Here is a 23474-nt window from a genome sequence, read left to right as displayed (position 1 = left end):
TGCCAATTCTCAATTTCCAGCTTTCTAAAAGTGGAAACCCTAATTCAGTGCACTTTCTAAATTTGGAAACTTCCCGATTTAGAAAGTGCACTAAGATATGCGCCTATTCTTTTCCTTTTCTTATTCTCATTCATAATTCCAAATTACAAATGTTGGACCCAATCATATTGACTTCCAATCATGCAAAGATAAACCATTTTTACCTTTGACCGTTCATTCAAAGATCTCATGTGCACGAGCAGTGTGACCTTCAATGGTTCAGGTGTAAGCTAGCCGTGGGCCCACAACCCTTTGTGGTCAAAACTCGTCCCTTAGAGTTACGATTAAGATGAAGCTCGTTTCACCTTAATCACCCACGATTAAGATGAAGCTCGTTTCACCTAAGGGTGATTAAGGTGATTAAGTTGAAACGAGCTTCATCTTAATCGTAACTCTAAGGGACGAGTTTAGACCACAAAGGATTGTGGACCCACGGCTAGCTTACACCTGAACCATCGAGGGTCACAATGCTCATGCACTCGAGATCTTTGAATAAACGGTCAGAGATAAAAATGTTTAATCTTTGCATGATTGGAAATCAATGTGATTGAGTCCAACATTCGTAATTTGGAATTATGAATTAGAACAAGAAAAGGAAAAGAATAGGCGAACATCTTAGTGAACTTTCTAACTCGGGAAGTTTCCAAATTAGAAAGTCCACAGAATTAGGGTTTACACTTTTAGAAATTGGAAATTGAGAATTGGCACTCGTAATGACGAGGACATTACAATGATTCCGAAAATATAATCGTGACAATTTTCCGATCATTGAGTTGTGAGAAACGAGCGAGTAAAGAACTAACGAACTTAAGTTGTTAAGCCCGGTCCAACTTAAGCCCGTTAGGGCTTTTATACAAGACAATATTAATACATCATTTATAGGTCTTGCGCAACACACAACACATCACAAAACCCTAGCCGCTCGGATCTCACACCTCACGGCCGAGACTCACCCACGGCCGCCGCCACCACCGCCGATCGTCGCCAGAATCGGCCCCTTGCGCCTATTGGTTTTGGTAGTTCTTTTTCGTCTTGTCTTTTCTTCCGTCTATTCTAACTTTTACGTGTCTAGTGCCACGTACTTAATAGATGGAAGTATACGAGGTGAAATCCGAGAGGAGGAAGATCAAAGAGTCGAAGAACCGAGAAGCCGCTGCCGAGCCACCGCCGCACGCGCCTCCACGCGCCGCCTGAAGAAACACGTAGACTCCACGCGCCACCGTTGTTGAGCGCGTAAGCCGCCACCGCACCACTGCTGCTCCTCTCGACTGCACGGATTGGTTTCGGTGGTAGTCTTGCTTTGATTCGTGTGCCTACCTCACGCTTCAAGAGGTAAACTTTCGAATCCGATATTCGAATAGGTTTTTAAGTTAATTAGATTAAATTATATGTGTTTGTTTTCGTAGTATGTTTTTCGTGAATTTATATATGTTTCGTGTTTATATGAAATTCATGATTTATGGCGAGCATGCTAATTGATTTACTGTCGATTAAATTAATACGCATGATTGTTGTTGTTTTTAATTTTCGCTGAAACCGCAAAGGTACGCAATTAATTGTTTAAATATGAATCGAGCATGTGCTTATGTGATTTAAATTTTTTAATTCACGTAATTTTTTTGTTTTTCGTTGCGTACACGTGCCCGATTCCCAACAATAGGAAGTCTCTCATTTAGCACATAGAGACGCCCCTCAACGGTGAGCACAAGTTTTAGACTACGTAACTAATGTAGGTAGCTTGGCCCATTGAGTTTTTGGTCGAGGATTGAGATTATGGGATTCTTAGACATGATTATCTGAGAGGTTAGAGAAGAGGATTATTAGAGATTCGTATTAAATGATTTGACAATTAACTATTTGGAATTTTATTATTTAATTGTTCTCCCACTAATTTTACCGAGTTCCACTACCCTCTAGTAGACAAACGAGAAAACCAATTTTTCTTTAATGGGCTTTAGGTCCAATAGACTAATATAACCCGTAGTTAATCTAGCCCGATTATATTTGCCCAAAGGTGGATCACAATCAATCATATCATTTATATGATCCTAAAGTAATTTTCCTCACACTTGATAATGATCTATGTTAATCTCGCGAATTCAAAATCTTACCAATCAAAGATGCTGGTAGAACTTAATTATACCAAACTAATGCAGTCTCTAGTTAATCTAGCCGACCACGTTAATCCAGCATAACATTTTCTATGGCTACATTCATCTTTATGTCAATTGAACTACAACCTGCCTTACTATAATACTCCCCGCTAACACGGCTTACTGCACTATTGCAAAGGGCTACACATAGTTCAACCGTTGGTAGCAGGAAAGAAAAATTCAGCATATTGCTTTTTCTTTATAGCTTGAAATAATTCTTAATTAAATTAAGAATGATGGGTTTTGGAAAAAAAATTGTCTCATCAGAATGTTTGGAATGGTCGATGTGATTCCTACATCTATGGTCTCTAAAGGTATATGGAAACGCATATTGTCCTAAGAGGAACATATGACATAACTATATAATTAATTATATTAATTAATTATCGGGTTTTTCAAAATAATTATAGAACCTAATTAGCATAAATCAATCAAATATTATTGAGCTACCAATAATTAAGTTGAAGTACAATCAATATTATATATGTGTTCTATTAATTAAGATCAATTTAATAATTTGAATTAATTAATCAATCGAACACCTATTTACTAAAATAGTTGATTGTTGAATCAATTATCTAATTGGGTTTAATTGAAAATAATTTTCAAAAAATTAAAATCAATTTGTTTTAAGTTTAATTATAGAAATCTGAGTTTTTTTTATTATTTAATGAATCGGTCTGGTCCGACGGGTCTGACCGGTTCGGACCGCAACAGTCAGGTTCAGTCCGGCGCAACTGGCCGAATCAGTGGGTCGGGTCAGTCAGACCGAAAACTGGTCTGACCTATCCGATTCTACGTCGATTCGGTGAGTTGGATCGAAAGAAACCATGGAACCGGCCGGTCTGACCGGTTCGATCTGGACAAAATTAAAAAAAAAAATTTAATTAAATTTGAGTTCCGATTTTCCAATTTAAAAAAGTTTAAAAGCTCGAAAAATTCTAAATAATATTTCAAAAATATTTTAAGCTTTCGAAAAACACCCAATTAAATAATACAACAATCACAATTTTAATAAATATATAACACAATTAGTTGCGCAACGAGCTCTAATACCACTGTTGGGAATCAGACACGTGTACGCCGCAGAATATAAACAATTTTAATCATCTAAACATGTACTCGATAATAGCAATTAATTGCGTACCTTAATGCTTCAAGCGAAAATTAAAATACAACATGCATATAATTAATTTGATAATTAAATCAAGTAACATGTTCGCAGTAAATCACGAATCATATATCAACAATTACATATTGAATTCATGGAAACCATACTGCAAATATCAAAAATTAATTTCATCATAATAAATTAAAACCTAATTAAGACGGATCCGAAAATACCTCTCAAAGCGTGAGACGAATTCTCGGATTGAAGCAAACTGCCACGAAAACCAATCCGTGCAGTAGGGAGCAGCGGCGACGACGGACACGCGCGCAACACCGACGGGCGTGAATCATGCGCTGTGTTCGGGCGGCGCGTGAGGGTGCGTGCGACGGCTGTTCGGTGAGTGCGTCTCGGCGATTTGACTCCTTTGTCTTCCTCCTCTCGGATTTCACCGCGTATACTGCTTTGTACTAAATAGATTGCACTAGACATGCAAAAGTTAGATTAAACGGAAAAATAAAACAAAAGAATATAACTACCGAGGAGTTGCGGTGCGTGGGCGCCGATTTCCGGCGACGCAGCGACGACGGCGGTGGATCTAACACACTGCGTCTCCAATAATTTGATTGTTCATTAATTAGCATCTATTTAGTTAACATGATTTTATCTATTATGTGCGTTTATTAGTTTAAGATTTTATTTATGTGATAACCGGTGAAATTTCATATAGAATGCATTAGTCCGAAATAATTTTGGACGAATTTAAGTTGATCATCTTAGTTAATTATTAATCTAGAGATTAATTATACTCCTTTGTTTGCTAGAACTTATTTGTTAGGAGAATTTTAAATCACATATTTTCTTAAATAAAAATAGAAAATTTCTCCATTCCATCCCTCAATTTTGACCATGGTACAACACAAGACCAAAATTTTCCTTGAGTACAACGTTTCTCTAGGTGAGCCCATGTACATTAAGATTTTTATTTTTGAATTGTTTTTTGAATAGTTAAATGAAATTGCAAAGAAGTCCCTCTAGATAATTCCTAAGTTTTCCTAAATTGCAAAAATGTCACTCTATCCAAATCTTAATCTTTAAGGTTGCAAGACCCCCACTACTCTATAAATAGAACCCAAGCTTTCATCTATTTTCTCATCTTCTCTACACACATTCTACAAATCAATGATCAAAATCTCTTTCTCTTCTTCTCCATTTTCGAAATTAGTAGTGTAGGAAAGCCCCAAAATTTCTCTTTCAAGAGTAAAATTCTTGGCCAAAGGAGTAAGTCTTCTTCATCTTCTTTCTTTTCTTCATTTTCAAAAATTTCAAGAAGCTAAGCTTCATCTTCCTCTCTCTCTAAAATTTCTTCTTCTTCTCCTTGTAGAAAGGAAAGAACACTCTTCGAAATTTTCTAAGAAGACTAAGGTGAGAATTTTCGAATTCTTGCTACAAGTGCTTCAACACCAATAGTATTTTTCTTCTCTTTAATTTCTTGTTATAGTTCTTGTGATGACCGAAAACTAAAGGAGGAAGAAAATAATTTTTTTGTTGAATTTGTGTTTTGATCATCCATGCATGTAAGAATCTAAGCTTTAAATTATATAATCTTGAAGAACTAAGAATAATATTGTAATTTATATATATATATATATATATATATATATATATATATATATATATATATATATATATATATATATATATATATATATATATATATATATATATATATATATATATATATATATATATATATATATATACTAGACCTGCGTGATCTTAAGAAAACTTCGATCCATGGTTTTCGTAAACCTGCGTGGTCGAAGAAAGTACTTGATCCATGGTTTATTTATAATCAATATGTGCTATATATAATATATGTTTCTATGAGTATATATATCGACCTACATGGTTGTAAGTGTACTCCCCTCGGGTCGAGGAAGCTTACGATCCATGGTTTATGATCTATGAGTAATAAGATAATATACGAAGATAAAAATCGAGAACAAGATTAATAAAAATGGAATTTTGTGTGATTGTATTGTTGCTGGTTCGAATATTTTGGAAAGAAAATGAAATAAATGGAAATTTGGTGCTACTTGAAAGAAAACTTCAAGTCTCTTGAGAAAGAGAGCTTGAACTTTAATTAATGAAATTTGGAGATGGTAATTATAAATAACCGAATGCTTTGAGTTGTTTTGTTATATGTGTAAATATGTGATCTATGTTCTTTGCTTGAGTTGTTAAGTGTCTTACTTGCTTTTCTGATTTCGTGACTAAACTATGTGCCTTTGTGAAATATGTGGAAATATGTGTGCTTATGTGAAAGCTAACTTTGAATATGTGAAATGAAGAATATATACTAACTTCACTTGCACGTTTTTAAAGTTGGAAAATCTTGTAAAACTTAGATCGAATAAGCACGGGGTATGAGGGACCGGTACCCAAAAAATATGAGATGAAGAGTGTGTGGTTTGATTCCACTTATGAAACGGGTTCCAAATAAATGAAGGCTTATCGTCTAAGGTTTTGCTTGATTTTCCAAAGGATATCCGAACCAAAATATTTTTCTCACACATTGTATGGGCACTTGAATGAATGTATGTGTAAAAGAATGACTCCCTTGTAAGGGATCTTATTCCTTATGAAATGATGAAAGGAAGGTCTAAGAGGTAAAATGAGAAGGTCTAAGAGGTAATCCGAGAAGGTAAAGGTAATTTGGTAAAGTTCCTCAATGAAATGACGATTGAGGTAAAATCGAAATGTTTATATTGCGTATATGTGTGATTTGAGATGGCATATATACATATATACATATCATAAATATATGCTTGTTTGCCTATGTTTATTCGATATTTCTTCGGAAATTCTCATTGAGTCCAAAAGACTCATATAGGTGTTAAAAATCCTTGTAGGTACTTTCAATCCCGAGCACGAGTCGTAAAGTTGGAGTCGGGTTCGAGGTTCGAGGGATGTGTTCATATAGAAGGCGTGTGGATCATATGTGTTCTTAATCTAGCTATGTGTATATTGTTTAATTTTATAGACTTTCGATACCGTCTTAGGTATCTATTATCGTACTCTTCCACCCCTCGAGGGTTCTTATTAGCAAGAACATTGCATTTAATAATAATTAGGATTATTATTTCTTCTTTTGCCAAACTTCTATATAATGTTTATCGGGTAGTTTTATGTTGTGTTCTGCCCTGTTGTTTGATAATGCGTATTATATATACTCTCTGTTTAGAATTGATTTTAATTTTACGGTGTAATAGGTCTTTCTGTTACGCTCATTTTGGTAGGTCTTTTGCATCATTTGGATAATCCATGAATTTATTATGAATTATTTTCCATAACTATACACATGCAGAGTCATTTTAGAACATGCATCAATATGGGAAGTTTTGCTAACTCAAATCAATCTATTTAAATTGGAGTATGTTCCTAACTCAGTTTTCTGTTTTGGTATAACATTTGGTAGTGTTTAGAATAATAGGGAATTTATATTGAATTTTTAAAGCTCCCTCCACTGTTCTGGATTTTCAAACTCTCAGTTGCATGTCTTTAATTATTTCTCTCAAATAGCTTATATTATTTTAAAAATGTTTCAACAAAGTAATTTAGACCCATATGAGAGTATTTTGTTACCATTTCAAGGTCTTTTCATGAAGTGTTTAAGAGAAATTAATTTTCTAAGTTGATCTACCTAATCTGTCTGAAATTCCTAATCTTTACTCTTGATAATTTAAATAAGAGGTAATATGCTAAGAGCCCCTCAAATGAAACTTAATTTGAACTAAATAACAAATTCAAATCCAATCTTTTAATTAAATCCTTAATTTGAAACAATATATGATATACATCCTTAATTAATTTTTTATCCCTAAATTACCCTTATAACCTAAATATTTTAATCTACATATTCATTCACTTTTTTTTTAATTAAATTTATTTCTATTTCTTCTCCCCTCATTCTCTCTCTATCCCCTCCCTCTCCCGTCTCTTCATTTCTCTCCTTTTCTCTCCCTCTCTCTCCATCGTTTTCTTTCTTTCTCTCTCTGGCTCTCATTTTTTTTTCTCTTTTTCTCCTTTTCTCTCCCTTTCTCTATCCCTCTGAACTAGTTTTTTGATTGGAGAAGCAAACGGGGGTGGCGGCGGACGAGAAGCGGCGGCGGAGTGGGCAGATCTGAATATTAAGGCGGCGGCTGCGGTGAATCTATGGTGAAGGCGCCGACGAAGTGGGTAGCGGTGGCGCGTCGGATCTATGGTGGAGGTGGTGGATCTGAAGCGGCAATGGAATGCGTAGCGGAGGCGGCTTCAAGAGTGACGCTGGCCCAGCGGCGGCGCTCGGAGTTCGAGAATGGTGTTGCTGGTGCGGTGATGCGCGGATAGGTGATGGCAGCGTGGGTGGAGTGGTGGTATCCTTAGAGGCGTGGATGGGGGTGGGTGGCCTTCGGCGTCACGAATCTAGGATTTGGTGGGTGGATCTAGGGTTTGGTGGGATGAATCAAAAAAAAAATCGATTTGATGTCTATGGGTTACTATGGTGTCTGGCGGCTAGGGTTAAAAGGAGAAACTAGGGTGATGATGCTAAAGTTTAGATCAGCTGGGGTAGTGTAGAAAATGAACTGGGAGAGCAAAGCGGATCAGTAGCTTGACAACTTGATGATCCTGAGGTACCTGCGATCATAGAACACGTGAACTAGGCCGGGGGTTGATCCGGCGGAAACCCTTCCGACGCTCAAGTCAGACGTGCTGAGCATATAAATAGTCCAGAGAATACAGTTGATAGTATTGCTCAGTTAATAGGACGTACCTTAAGGAATGAATTCAAACCTTTATTTATAGCTTAGTTGAGATAGTCGCGCCCAAACCTTACTTGAAGGTGATTGGGCCTCTGTGATAATGGTCTTCGATATTGGGCTCGTGGCCTAGTAGGTAAAGAAATTGTAGGCCCATTGGGTTGGCCCAATTATGCATATCATTAAGCCCCCCACTCTCGATTCGATGTGGGGGCCATGTTGAAATGGATGACAGATCGTGTCGAGAGTAAAAATTGTAGTAGTCGTTTGTTGGCGTATGGCCTGATGGTGTGTGAAAACGCGTTGGAGCGTGTGTCGGAGGGGAGTGAAGGCGCGTTGGCGCGTTGCGCGACCAATTTGTCGCGATATAAGTTACTTGAGTCGTCGGTGTTGTCCCGCGACGATGTAGTAGCTCGGATCAAGTTATCTCCTCGTGGGAGTTGTATCGTCGCGTGGTAATAGAATTGATCGAGTTGTCTCCTCGTGGGAGTTGTCTTGCGATAATGTAGTAGCATGGAGTGAGTATTCTCCTCATGGGAGTTGTTATTTATCGACATTGTCAATGTTGTGACGCGTTGCTTGTATGTGTTTACATATAGCCTTGTGCGTGATGTACTTGAGGAGGGGATCAGGCTCTCAAGTTTTTTTATGGGGATCGTGCCCCTTGTTAGACCTCGTGGCTCGTGAGTATGTTTGGACCGTGGCCACGTTTTAATGAAGGACCCATCGAAAACAAGTAGATAAATTTGAGTAATCAAGCTGGCCAGGCTATATAGATTCCCATAATATCTCTAAGTGTTTCTAGGGTTGTAATCGTGTTAACTTGAGCTTGCGATTATGTAGTGAATTGCGTGCGAGTTGTCTCCTCGTGGGAGTTGTCTCGAAGCGAAGTTGTTGGAGCGTTGGATAACGCGCGACTGAGGAGCGTGTCGATTGAGGTTGCTCTGAGCGAGTTGTTTTCTCATGGGAGTTGTCTCGCAGCGAGTCTTATTATCGAGCGAGGTGGCTGCACGTGGGAGTTGCCTTGCAACGGATTTGTAGTGCCGAGCGAGTTGGCTCCTCGTGGGAGTTGTCTCATTGCGGGTTGTGGTACCGAGCGAGTTGGCTCCTCGTGGGAGTTGCCTCGCTGCGGGTCGTAGGATGGAGTGAGTGGTCTCCTCGTAGGAGTTATCTCGCTGTGGTTTTGGGACCCGAGGGGGTTGGCTCCTCGTGGGAGTTTCCTTGTAAGAGGTTGTAGGACCGAGCGAGTTCTCTGCTCGTGGGAGCTGTCTTGCTGCGGGTTGTATTACTGCACGAGTTGGCTCCTCGTGGGAGTTGTCTCGCTGCGGGTTGTAGGACGGAGCGAGTGGTCTCCTCGTGGGAGTTATCTCGCTGTGGTTATGAGACCCGAGGGAGTTGGCTCCTCGTGGGAGTTATCTCGCTGCGGGTGGTAGTACTGAGCGAATTGGCTCCTCGTGGGAGTTGTCTCGCAAGCCCCCTACTCTCGAGACGATGTGGGAGCCAAGTCGAAAGGGGTACCGGATCGTATTGAGAGTAGATCGGTGTTGTAGTCTTGCGTTGATCGTTGGCATGGCGTGGAGAAATAATTTTTTTTTTTTTTGTTTTTTTTTATTTTCCATTTTATAGCGAACGCAATTTGGTAGGTGCGTTAAAGGGCTCGCGCCATTTGGTGGAGCACGTTGAAATTCTCGTGCGATTTGGTGAAGCGAGTCAAAATCTACGCGCAATTTGGTGGAGGGCGGTGAAAGTTCCGCGCGATTTAATGGTGCACAGTGCAAATTGCGCGTGAGTAGGTGAGTAGCGGGAGGTGGGCGCGCGCTTTGATGCTGGGTTGGTGGGGAGCGCGCGCTTTGAGGCTGGGGTAGGGGGGGGCGCGCGGTAGGTGTCACGCGGGCGCGTGCAGTGCACGCGCAGAGGAGAGAGAGCGCGGGCGCGTGCAGTGCACGCGCGGAGGAGAGAAAGCTTTGGCGCGTGCAGTGCACGCGCGGAGGAGAGAGAGAGCGGGCGCGTGCGATGCACGCGCGGTGAGAGAGAATAGGCGCGTGCGATGCACGCGCGCTGAGGCATGTTACGCAGTACAGCTGGGCGCGTGTCATGCACGCGCGCGTCGCGCGTGCGCGCTACGCGCATTCTGGCGAATTTTTTTTTTTTTTTTCCTTGGTTCCCGCGCGCGCCATCAGAATTTTTTTCTTTTTTTCTTCTCTTCATTTTTTTTTCATCTTCTTTTCATCTTCTTCTTTTTCTTTTTTCTTCTCTCTTCATTTTCTTATTTTTTCTTCTTCTTTATTCTTTTTCTTTTTTCTTCATCTTCTTCTTTTTTTCTTCTTCTTTTTTCCCGCGCGTGCTCTGCATGCGCTCTATTTTTTCATCTTCTTTTTTTTTTTTTTCTTTCTTCTTCTCTTTTTTCATCATCTTCTTTTTTCTTCTATTTTTTCATCTTCTTCTTTTTTATTTTTTTAGTTGGTTGATGTCCACCCCCTTGGGGATGTTCTATTGTTTGAGTAGGGAGATTATCCTCGTTCCTTGAGAAGGGATGTGCACCCTCTTGGGGAAGTTCTATTTTTTGAGTAGGGAGATTATCCTCGTTCCTTGAGATGAGATGTGCACCCACTTGGGGATGTTGAATTTTTTGAGTAGGGATATTATCCTCGTTCCTTGAGATAGGATGTGCACCCACTTGGGGATGAAAGGTAAGGGTGATGCCCAACCTTAGGATGGGGATAACTGCCCACTGTAGGATGAGGCGCTCGAGACCTATGGTCTGAGGTGGATGCGCACAGTTGTGCCATTGGTTCGCTCATGCGCGTCCGACCATTTTTTTTGTTTTTGAAGTAGAGACGTGAAACACTTGATGGGATGTGAAACCCCTTGGGGTTGAAAGGTAAGTGGATGTACCACTCTTGAGATGAGATGCCCAACTTTAGGATGGGATAGCCCACCATTTAGGATGAGGCGATCACGAACCACTGGGGTGAGATGCCCAACCTTGGCGATATATGGTGCCACTAATTCAGTGGCAGCACGAGTTGAATCTTCCGTGATCATACGCTGAAGGTCTTCTTCGGTTATTTGAACCGTTCGATAAGTAAGTAGAAGTTGATCTTGTTGAAGGTTCGGCGATCATATGCTGAAGGTCCTCTTCGGTTATCTGAACCGTTCGAGGGGGGGCGGAAGTAGACCCCCAGAGAGTCGATGACCCATGGCGAATGAAAAGTTTTGGGGGCACTATGAACCCCCAGGGAGTCGATAACCCTTGACGAACGAAATATTTTGGGGGCAGATGTAAGCCCCCAGGGAGTCGATAACCCTGGGCGAACGAAATATTTTGGGGGCGATGTAAGCCCCCAGGGAGTCGATAACCCTTGGCGAGCGAAATATTTTGGGGGCAGATGTAAGCCCCCAGGGAGTCGATAACCCTTGGCGAGCGAAATGTTTCGGGGGCGATGTAAGCCCCCAGTGAGTCGATAACCCTTGGCGAGCGAAATATTTTGGGGGCAGATGTAAGCCCCCAGGGAGTCGATAACCCTTGGCGAGCGAAATATTTTGGGGGCACTGTATACCCCCAGGGAGTCGATGGCGATGGTGCCATAAGTGGATCCACATGTGGAGCAGGTGTTGGTATCGCGTTGGGAGCATTTGCTCCCATCGTGGCGATATATTGGGTCACGGCCTCTGTGGCAGCGCGAGTTGAAGCTTCTGCTATCATGCGTTGAAGCGCATCCTCGGTTATTTGAACCATTCGATGAGCAGGGAGTGGTGGATCGGCGAGTGGTGGGTCCCGAGGGGGGATCACCTGAACCTCGCGAGGCGGATCCATGGGATGGGGAGGAGGTGGCAAGCCAGAGCCTCCACGAGGTGGGAGGTCGTTAGCTGTGTCATTTTCTCTCCGAGCAGACGCCTCAGGAGGATCTTGTTGGCTACGTGATCTGGTTTGCATCGTTCCCACAGACGGCGCCAAAATGATGATGCTAAAGTTTAGATCAGCTGGGGTAGTGTAGAAAATGAACTGGGAGAGCAAAGCGGATCAGTAGCTTGACAACTTGATGATCCTGAGGTACCTGCGATCATAGAACACGTGAACTAGGCCGGGGGTTGATCCGGCGGAAACCCCTCCGACGCTCAAGTCAGACGTGCTGATCATATAAATAGTCCAGAGAATACAGTTGATAGTATTGCTCAGTTAATAGGACGTACCTTAAGGAATGAATTCAAACCTTTATTTATAGCTTAGTTGAGATAGTCGGGCCCAAACCTTACTTGAAGGTGATTGGGCCTCTGTGATAATGGTCTTCGATATTGGGCTCGTGGCCCAGTAGGTAAAGAAATTGTAGGCCCATTGGGTTGGCCCAATTAGGCATATCATAGGGTTTCAAGAATAAGCTATCATAGATGTTTATGGATTACTACAGATTACTACTGATTTCTACAGTTTCCTATAGTTTCCTATGGATGTCTATACATTACTGAGACCGATTTTTTTTTTTAATTCATAATTTTCAATATCACGTAGAAAATAATGGAAAAAAATAGATTCTTAAATACTGAAAAAATACGAAAATGAATAAAAAAAAAGACTAAATGTGTTGTACGTAAAAAAAAATGTTCGATGCAAATTGAAAATGTTAAATGAATAATAAAAAATGATAAACGCAGTTTAAATGTTACTTGATGCAAATTTCATATTTTGTATGTGGAGGGCATTTTTGGAATAAAATTTATGAAGGATGTGAAGCAAATGTTTAGTTAGACTTGTCATTTAGTTCTAATAAGTTTTGTCACCAGGGACCTATATCCTAAGACCCCTTTAAATAATCTAGTCATGCATGCCTCTTTTGTGATACTTGGTTAAGTGTATATGATATGGTAATATGTGGACACTCTTCCTCTGATTTTAAAAGAAAAATTTATGCGTAACTTTTTATTTGTAGAAGGTGATTTTTAAAACGAGCATTCCACACTTATTATTTTCTATTAGTCTCCCGTTAACATATTCTAAATTACTTAGTAAGTGTAATTAGAAAAGGGGTGTCACAGTGGAGATGGCAGTGGACGTGAGCGTGAGCGGCTAGGGTTTATTGTGTCTTGTGTGTTTTAACAAGATCTGTAAATCTTGTATTTATAGTGTCTTGTATAAAAGCTCTAACGGGCTTAAGTTGGACCGGGCCCAACAATTTAAGTTCGTTAGTCTTTCTTCGCTCGTTTCTCATAACTCAATGATTGGAAAATTATAACAATTATATTTTTGGAATCATTGAAATGTCCTCGTAATCACGAATGCCAATTCTCGATTTCCAATTTCTAAAACTGTAAGCCCTAATTCAGTGGACTTGTTAATTTTGGAAACTTCCCAATTTAGAAAGTTCACTAAGATGTTCGCCTAGTTCTTTCATTTTCTTATTCTCATTCATAATTCCTAATTACTAATGTTGGACTCAATCGTATTGATTTCCAATTATGCAAAGATTAAACATTTTTATCTTCGACCGCTTATTCAAAGAACTCGAGTGCACGAGCAGTGTGGCCTTCGATGGTTCAGGTGTAAGCTAGTTGTGGGTCCACAACTCTTTGTGGTTTAAACTCGACCCTAGAGTTATGATGAAGATCGTTTCAACTTAATCACCCAACGAATCAAGATTGGCGTCTAACAACTACGCATCATGATTCCCTAGATACAAATGAACTGTCTGCAAGAACCGTGTGATATAGTTAACGTATAGTACGATCCCATCGATTCATATGTCCCGATTGAACTAGAGGCATCAGTTCATCGAAACCTCCTTTGTAGTTCAATAACTGTGCGATCGTTCTAAGTGTAGTAATCGTTACGTGCATGACTTAGAGAATCAAATTCTCTAATCATTACTTAGTTAGCTGTGGCTAGAGACTTAAAGATTACAAATTATGAGAAAACACAGGACATCCAATACTATTCTAGCGACCGAATCCCCGTCTACAATGCACATACCTCCCACTAGTTTTCGGACTGCACGAACACTGGCCCTTGGGGTGGTTTTCGGTGGAACTCCGGGACTGGTCACAATACAGCTGGTGCTCTAGTGAAGTCACGGTGATGTCTAGGTCTTAAGGACTAATGGTGTACAACTATATCATAGAGATATCTACTCGATTATTGGGAACCACTTAGAGATTTCTAGGATAATGGAGTTCAGTGAACTCGTTAACTTACGATCACCCACTTATGCATGCCCATATGACAATAGCGTTTACTGATGAGACGCAATACACATACACTAAGTGCTAGTCCCTTAATGGGAAATGCCGATATCCTCATTGGTGGCGTAACCCTTCGACTAGGAACACGGTTTAACAATTATAATACTTGATTAAATATCTCACGATCCTAATAGAACAATTATAGGTAATTGTAATAACTATAAGGACTATATCTATGTTTATACAAGGGACAAAGATATAGAATGCCAAAGTGTTTTATCATTAATATGAAAAAAGATTATTTATTACAAGACTAAATGAAAAGAACACAACCACAAGTTGGCTTGTTGGTCACCTACTCTAACAGAATGCAAGCGAACGAAGAGACGATGCAAGAGGAAGAGAAAAGAGAGACACAAAAAGAGGAGAGGTGAAGAGAGAAGAAACGAGAGAGAAGAGTAGAGAATATAAGAGAGAAGATGTGGGAGAGAGTAGAGGAGAGGACATGAGACAAGGGAGAGGAGACGATATCACTTGTGACTTTCGATCAACTATCATTTGACTTGTGATATTTTTTTTTCGTCGCGAGTTCCCGTAGCGCCAATTTGTTGACTTCCAACTTCTGACTTACTATCAGGTGCTTTCCTGATTCCGATTAACTAACATTCATCAACTCAACTAAATCAAGTTAGCTTAATCATGTAAACTAACTGAAGTCATCTGATTGAAAGTCAACCGATCATTGATTCGAACTCCGGTGCGGTCCGCCATTAGAAAGTCAACCAGCTAATAAAGTCAACTTAATGAAGGTAACTAGTTAGAAGTTAAATAGTTGAAAGTTAACTAATCAAAGCTCCAACGTCGATTTTTTTAAACATCAGCTAACTATATCAAGTTAACTAATTGGAAGTTATTAATTAATCGTGAGTGATCTGCTGATCTCCGGTCAGTTGACTTCAACTAGTTAACCTGATTAAGTTAACGTGATTTAGTTGACTTGACGAAAAGTAGTTGCCCGTAAGTGGGAAGTCAGTTCATCGTAAGCCAGAAGATAATTGATCAAAGCTCCGGCAACCCGCACCTATAAAAAAATGCAAGTCAGTAGTTAGCTGATCGGAAGTGGGAAGTCAATTGATCGGAAGTTCAAAGTCAATTGATCAGAGTCAGATAAAATAATTTAAAATATAAAACAAACAGAAAAAAGTAAAATATACAATAAAAAAAGTAAAATATACAAAAATAAAATAAAAATTAATATATGCATAGTAAAAAAAAAGAGAAGCCTAAAATGGGTTTTTTCTTAGAATTATTTCGAATGAAGCTTGAGAGGATACTTTGGGGAAGGGGTTTATTGAAATAAAAAAAAAGAAAAAAAAAATAAAGAAAAAGAAGGGCTGATGTCTAAGTAATAGCTGGTTTGAAGTCTAATCCAAATTACCCAACAAATAAATGATAACTGGGGGTTTAATGCATTATTAAACAAAAAATATCGAATAATAATAAAAAAAAAAAACAATCTTAATTGAAATTGCCCCACGCCCACGAAAGGTAAAAGAACTGCGTTTCACATACGAAGAATCGTCGGCCCCTCTCTGAAACAAGCAACATTGAATATCCGTAGACTTCTTCTTACTTGACTTTTTTTTTTTTTTTTTTTTTTTTGTGGTTGTTTTTATTTAATTGAATTTCTTCTGTTTCTGCTTAAACCCCCAAAACCCCTTTTTCGGAAATCATCGTGACAGAGGAGCGAGCAGATGAATGAAAAAAATGGAGAACCCAACAACAAAGAACTCTATGCTTTGCTGCACATATCGCCCGAAGCTTCTGATGAAGAAATCAGAAGGGCTTATCGCCAATGGGCTCAAGTTTATCATCCTGATAAATGCCAATCTCCTCAAGTACTAAACCCTTACTCCCTTGTTTTTTATTTTTTTGTTCTAATTCTGTTTATCTATGCTTTCCGTTTGGTAAAATTGATTTTTTTGGAGTATATATGAATGTGGTGGTTAGGTATTTTCGTTTCGCCTTTTAATTTAATTCGGATTGAGGGTCGGAGGGGGAATTGGATTTATATTTTTTTTTTCATGTATATATGAATGGTGCTGAATCTACTTAATATAACCTCTATTTAGTTTCTACATTAGATTTTGAAAACAAAAGTGGATTATAGTATATAGGTTTACTTTGTTTTTGCGATGCTGAGCTCAGCGAATAATCAATTTTATTTCGCTGGGCCATTGGATTATATGTGGCTTTTGATACTATGGTTCAGTAATCAATTTTTACGACTCTGAAGTTAGGAATTTAGTTTTATTGACATTGTGTTTTCAATCAAAGATATTTGCTTCGTGCTTTTCCATTCAAAATCTATCCTTTTCCTTGACCGAAACTATAACTACTTGTTTAAACCTATTAGGAAACAAATGTTCTGCTACATGGGTTTAAATCATGCTTAAGCATTCATGAGTTTTATATATTTGTTTATTGTTTAAAAGTCGAGATCCTGTATTAGAAACTGCAAAACAACTATTTTCAACAAATGCATATTCTATCATATATATATATATATTTTCTTATACTACATGTCGTGTTTCAGTTTCATATAAAGGAAATCGCTAATATGATCCTCTTTCTTGAACGCTGCTGCTCAGATGAAGGAGATCGCTACAGAGAACTTTCAACGAGTATGTGAAGCTTATGAAATTTTAACAGATGAAAAAAAGAGAATGATATACGATATTTATGGTATGGAGGGACTAAATTCCGGTCTGGAACTCGGCCCCAAATTGAACAAAGTTGAAGAGATAAAGGAAGAACTCGAGAGATTGAAGCGTCAGATGGAACAAGAAAAAGTTGCAGCGCATTTCCAACCTTCTGGTTCGATTTTGGCAAATTTGTCGTGGCCTGATTTTGTAGATGGTGACGGCATTATGAGAGGGTAATAATAATTAAAGCTCAAGCTCACTAAATAAATCATTTTTTTTTTCCGTCGTACGGTTTTAGTTTTATTTGACAAAGATATTATTAATCAATTAATTTAGGATGGTTATGGCGAGTGAAGTTCAAACTCAAATATCGAAGCACACTTCTCTGGCTATCGGTGGGAATTTGGCGGTGAACTCAAATGCCGGTGGTGGTGCAACGACTGCTATCCTTAGGCATAATTTGTCCCCGGTTTCTTCTGTTGAATTTATGGGCTCTATTGGTTTGCAGTCGTTATTAGGAATGCAATCTTCTCGGTAGTTACCATCTTTCTATCAAATGATTTCAAATTAAATTTTTTGTTCAATTAAACTTACACACACACGCACACCTTTTTTTGTGTTCCACTTTCAAGACAATTGTCGGTTCACTCTACTGCAATAATGGGGATTACCATGTCTTTGAGAGATGGCTCGATTAATCTATCAAACACTTGGAGCCGTCAACTCTCGGAGACAACAAATGGAAACGTAAGCTTTTCTGCATTAGAAAAAAAACTTGTTCTTTTCTTCTTATTTATTGTAGTTAATTACTATCTTTCTATGCTTATTACATCATTTTTGTTTGACGTGAGGACCGAATCAAATGCAGTGAATTCCTCATATTAAATATAACGTCTCTTTCGCTTTTCTTCTGGTCGTCTTTCAGATACATCTCTCTTTAGGTGTAGAATCATCTATAGGTGTTGGCTGGAGAAAGAAAGACGAAAATATGTCTGCTTCGGGAGGGATTAAGGTAGCAGCCTTCTTTACTTCACTTTATCTTATTTATCTTTTCACTTATGTATTGCAAATTTTTCGCAGAAACGTCCCTTTTAAATTGTATGTTGTTTCAACGTTTGCATTTCGTTTCTCATTTTTATATTTTTCATTTAATAAAAATGGCTCGATTAATTCTTTTTAGAAACTCCAAAATTCTGATCTATCTTTCTGCTTGCAATAAAGTCTAGTGTCTGCTATGCATGCTGGTCAACGTGCATTATCTCTTGAGATTATTATTTAAAACTGTTTGACAGAGTTGTTAAATTATTACTCTACGGCTTGAGCAATCTGTGCATGAACTCTACAAATACAATTTAATTTTTAATTTTAATTTTTTTACTCTGTTATGCAAAATGTACTACAAGACTAGTTAGTCATCATAACTTCGATGGAAAATCGTGTAACAGCACATGTCTAGATACTCGAATCTTATGCAAAAAAGAAAACCCCTAATTAAATGTGCTCCGATGTCGTTTCAGACACGTCATATTTTTGTTTTATGAATGAGAAACAGAAACGAATTCCATTCTAATTGTCTTACTGTTGTAGATTGGGACAAGCTCGTTTGGTGCAACTGCTCACTACACTCATTTCTTTTCCGCTAAATCACATGGACGAATTGCCGGCACAGTTGGAAGGTGTGTATTTTTAATTTTTCTCCATTTTTTTACCATATGATATATAAACATTATCGAGTCAGGATCAGCTTTTTTGTTCAGATGCCTCTATTGTTTAATACAACTTTATCAATTAAATATTTCAGAAAGATTTATGGTCGTACATGCATCGATGCAATATTAACAACTCAGCAGTACGCCTAAATAAATTAATTTGATAAGTGTTTATCTGAAGCAAAGTTGAGGAATAGAAATTAGGCTAGCTTATTAATCTACTGCCGTTTTGTGCTTAATCAATGTAAAGTTATTATGGTTGTTGGATTGACTTACAGTCGACATTATGTATGAAGATTCACTGTGCGGAGTACTTTGTTGCTAGATTAGATGTGTAATTTAGTAGAAAAATGTTGTAAGAAAATAAGTTAATATACCATTGAAACTAACAGGGAAATCTACGAAGAGGTGTTGGGCGTATTATACGTGTAGAAATGTTTGAATATTTAAGAGATGAAAAGGGAAGTCTCACTCTATGGATAACGCCTAAAACTTATATCTATCTGAAATAAACCGGATTGAAATTTTCGAATATGTGTAGTCTTAGATGCAATAATACTTCAAAATCTGGCATGTAGGCGAGACTTGTGACATGCTCTACGTTTTTTGCAGTGGTGCACTTGCACTTGAAATTGGGGGTGGAAGAAAAGTATCAAAATCCAGCACTGTTCGAATGTTATATTCCATTGGAATTCAGGTATGGAGTTTTGGCCGCGGCTACTGTTTTGATACTTCATTGTATATCTGCAAATTGTCACACCATTGACCAAACCATTGACCGATTCTCATGAAGTTCACTCTAAAGATCGCAAGTTTTGCTTTATCTTTCAAATTGCATTTTGTAAATTAATCAATTTATTTATGGCCCATTTCCAATCTTAAATAATCTTTTTTTTCTTTTTTTCTTTTATATATATGTATGTGTGTGTATATATATATATATATATATATATATATATATATATATATATATATATATATATATATATATATATATATATATATAGCATTTTTCATGTTATATCACTAACTCTTGAACTTGTAATTATAGGGACTGATTTGGAAATTTGAATTGCATCGTGGTGGGCAAAAGTTGGTTGTTCCTGTAAGTGCATTCTTAATCATCTTTTTGATGTTTGAAATCCATATCTTGGTATCAAATTTATTCGTCCGTTGATAGGAGTTGTCTCATAGAGTCAGTCAATATAATCTCGATCCATGGTACAATTCTTTAGTGGCTGACTGAAATATTTTTTGTTCTTTGTTTCTCTCTCTAATATAGTGTATTGGGTGTAGTTTAACTTATACCACTACTTCGACTAATGGTATAATAATTTTCTATCAACCATGTGAACACGGTATATTGATATATTTGTATTATGACTTGCAGATATTGTTGTCCAATCATCTGAATCCAGTTTTTGCAACCGGGGCATTCATTATTCCAGTATCTCTTTATTTTACTCTCAAGGTCCGGTTTCCAGTCTATTGAATGATTTCTTAGTTGAGAATTTGAGTTCTATATATATATATATATGTGTGTGTGTGTGTGTGTGTGTGTATTGGTAAATTACAACCACCCCTGAGGTATGGTCTAATTACGAAAAAACCCCTCATGTTTGGATAATTACAACTACCCCTTCAACAATGAATCTTCTTACACGTCCACCCTTACGGTGTCAAATTCTACATAATCTTCTATATTCCGTGAAATGTTCTCTAGTTTGTACTCGTTTTGTGCAAAAATGCAGTTTCAGATCCACCACAATCTGATATATACAAGCCAAAAAAGACATCTTATGAATCATCTTGCTTCAAAATGTGGATGTTGAATGGGATAAAATAGGTACGAAATTGAGAATATTCCACATAATCTAGAAGATTCCACTAAATTTGACACCGCAAGGGTGGACATGTAACAAGATTTATAGTTGAAGGGGTTGTTGTAATTAGCCAAACATGAGGGGTTTTTTTTCGTAATTTGACAATACCTCAGAAGGGTGGTTGTAATTTATATATATATTAAATTTGGAGCATTTTGCGTGTGTTTGTTAACTTAATCTGAATGATGTGGAATCGAATGGTTATAGTCACGGTATACAATGTCAGCTGTTGATACTTTTAACTGGCTTTGTTTACAATAATGAACATGGATTGACTTGTTCATCAGTTGTTTAGATTATTGTATTAGTAAAACAGAAGAGCTTATAGAGTAGAGTACTTGTTGATTCCATTTTTCATTTCATTTCAGAACTTTGTGTTTAAACCCTATTATCGTAGACGGGAAAAGCAAAAGGGTTTGGACAAGTTTGAAAAGACTCGAGGCCAGGTAATTAATTTATTATATGCTTCTTCAACCTAACAATCTTGATTTTAATCTATTTATGAATATTATTTGGGCAGGTTAAAGAGGCAAGGACAGCAGCTAAGAAAGCTCAACAGCTATTGCAGAATGTTGCGAATAGGAAAAGAAATAAGCAACTAGAAATGGGTGGACTTGTTATTGTTAAGGCTATTTACGGGAATATCAAAGCTCGGCATAATATGTCGGAACAAGAAACAGAAGAAGAAGAAGAAGATGAAGTGGCGTCACAGATTATTGATGTCACAGTACCTCTGAATTTTCTCGTCAATGATTCTGGGCAACTCAAGGTTGGGTTCGTTCTTTCTTTCTTTCTTTCTTTCTTGTACACATATTTTTATGACCATCCGTATTCATGAAAATATAATTGTCTATGTGTCTTGTACGCACGAGTTGTTATTGACAATATTGTTTGTTGTGCGTGCTTGCGTGCGTGCAGCTACACCAAGGTGTTAAAAAATCTGGAATTATGGGGTTTTGTGATCCTTGTCCTGGACAAGTTAAGCACTTGTGTGTGGAGTATACCCATCGTGGCACCAGATACGAGGTAGGCCAGCCTATTTTATTCATTATTATTATTACTAGTATGTTTGCCCGTGCGATGCAAGGGATAATATTTTAAAAGTGAAAAAAATTTATCAATTTAATACATAATAAAAAATATATAGTACACTTGAATAGTAAAATTTAAGAATGCAGTACTATTCATATTTTGTATAACATTAGTTTTTAAATCTTACATATTAAGATTTATAATCGCAATAAATAGGTTAAAATTTAACAAAATAGAATTTATATCTTTATCTCTTAAGATTTGAGATATATCGATGAAAAATAGGAGATTGAAACTGGAAGGATTCTTCAAGGTTAGAAAATTAGTAGACAAAAAATATTAAAAATAAATAATTACAGAATACCATTTGGGTTTTTTTAGGGTTGCCCTAGCGTTTCTTTCTTTTATATACAATAAAGATTATATTACAATTTATTTCTTGGTTAATAATATTTTACTAATAATTTGTATAGGTTACAGTTGATGATTACGCGGAGTTGCTAATACCGGATCAAAGCCACAGAGTCGTCTAAATACTTGATTTGTATTTTGCTAAAGATTATTAGCCTAGTTAGTTATAAACTTGAAGAATATATAGAGTTACATTATTTTTCCGGATCCAGAGTATAAACATGTAATGACATTCGTAATGTTTTATACGCAACTTATTTCCTGGTGTTTAGATGATAATAGTTCAATCATTCATGATATACTATTCGTGGAACTTCATACTGCTCGAGTTTTGATTCAAAGTGTTGTTGCTGCTTGAGTATTTTGTTTTCTGCCGCTATTTTTGGCTTTTCTTTTTTCTAAGGTTGATGATTGTCCCTTTCCTGACGAATTGATTCAATTATTATAATTGTAGCAATCGAATTAATATAAAGATTTTACTTTAGTTATCGAATGAATACACTAATGAATTTATATATTATAGGTATGAATTTCAAATTGTTAGTTCAGATATCTTTCATTCGAATGCAATCTTCTTTTCTAAATAATCAGTGCACGTCTTTACATGTTAGATTGAATAGAGCTGGGCAAATGTTTACAAATTGTAATACATATCCTAAGGGCATATCCTGGTCAACAGGGACCCTGGTATACAACCGTTGGTTTCCCTCCTCCCTAAAAAAATTATAACTTTTTTTATTTATTTTTTAATTCCAAATACTCCTTACGGATACACAGTTTTCGCGGCTTCGGATCCTAACAAATTGTCCGAGAATTGAGTCAGGCAATGGATTGAGCTAACGCTGAATGTCGAAAGCTGCGAGCAGATGCTAAGAACTTGAAGGCAGCCCATACCGAGCTGGAGGCGATGAGAAAAGCAAGGCGGAGAAAAAATGCACCAATCTGCAGGCAAAACAAAACTCGATGGATACCCGGATCACCGAGCTGGAGAGAGCATTTAACCGAACAGATTCCAACGACCTTTAATGTGGGGAGGGTAGTCGGAGATGAGGGTTTCGTTAGGTCGGATAAGGGGAAGTTGCTCCTTGACGAGCTGCGTGCCGATCTCATCGAGTTGTTGTGGAAGTCGAAATTATTTATGGCGCATGCTTCGACTATGGCAAAGTCTTACCGCCGGGAGGGACTTGGCCTTTCTCGGGAAGCTATTGATGATGCCCAATAGCTTTGGAAAGCGCCTTTCAAATTGCATCTCAATTGCCCATCCCGGTGAACATTCGATCCCCGTGGACAGTTCTGAGCTTGTCCCAATAAATCTTGATGAGGGTGTTAGCGCTATTGTAGGAGAGAACATCGAGCTTGATGAGTCGGAGGCAAACAGGATGAACGAAGACATCTTAAAATGATTAAATAAATACTTAGTTTGAAACTCCCTTTCTCCGATAAGTGGTATTAGTTCCC

The 23474-nt window shown here is 37.8% G+C and overlaps 1 protein-coding gene across 2 annotated transcripts; it reads left to right on the top strand.

The window, feature by feature from the left end:
• Positions 1-15771: 15771 nt before the first annotated feature.
• On the top strand, positions 15772-22357 carry OWL1 (DNAJ heat shock N-terminal domain-containing protein). Of its 2 annotated transcripts, XM_012972800.2 has the most exons (14): positions 15772-15893; positions 16019-16174; positions 16928-17214; positions 17318-17515; positions 17614-17728; positions 17907-17993; positions 18569-18657; positions 19303-19387; positions 19742-19795; positions 20081-20161; positions 20942-21019; positions 21094-21342; positions 21492-21599; positions 22079-22357. In XM_012972800.2, exons 2-14 carry the CDS (start codon positions 16031-16033, stop codon positions 22136-22138), a joined length of 1635 nt encoding a protein of 544 aa, XP_012828254.1. In that variant the 5' UTR covers positions 15772-15893; positions 16019-16030; the 3' UTR covers positions 22139-22357. The 2 variants fall into 2 exon arrangements, with proteins under 2 accessions (XP_012828254.1, XP_088674900.1); XM_088818774.1 differs by lacking the exon at positions 15772-15893 and having other exon boundaries at positions 15918-16174.
• Positions 22358-23474: the final 1117 nt, after the last annotated feature.

This window comes from Erythranthe guttata, chromosome 5 (assembly GCF_056151865.1).
Source record: "Erythranthe guttata isolate IM_541 chromosome 5, IM_541, whole genome shotgun sequence".
NCBI lineage: Eukaryota > Viridiplantae > Streptophyta > Magnoliopsida > Lamiales > Phrymaceae > Erythranthe > Erythranthe guttata.
Note: the sequence above shows the minus strand (reverse complement) of the source record. Positions and strands in the feature narration are given on the sequence as shown.

Bases quoted from the DNA above. Each gene is read 5' to 3' on its own strand.
- OWL1 (XM_012972800.2), top strand. From the start codon at position 16,031: ATGAATGAAAAAAATGGAGAACCCAACAACAAAGAACTCTATGCTTTG. The intron at 17,729-17,906 runs GTAAGCTTTTCT...GTCGTCTTTCAG, and splicing joins CGGAGACAACAAATGGAAAC to ATACATCTCTCTTTAGGTGT. The intron at 21,020-21,093 runs GTAATTAATTTA...TTATTTGGGCAG, and splicing joins TTGAAAAGACTCGAGGCCAG to GTTAAAGAGGCAAGGACAGC.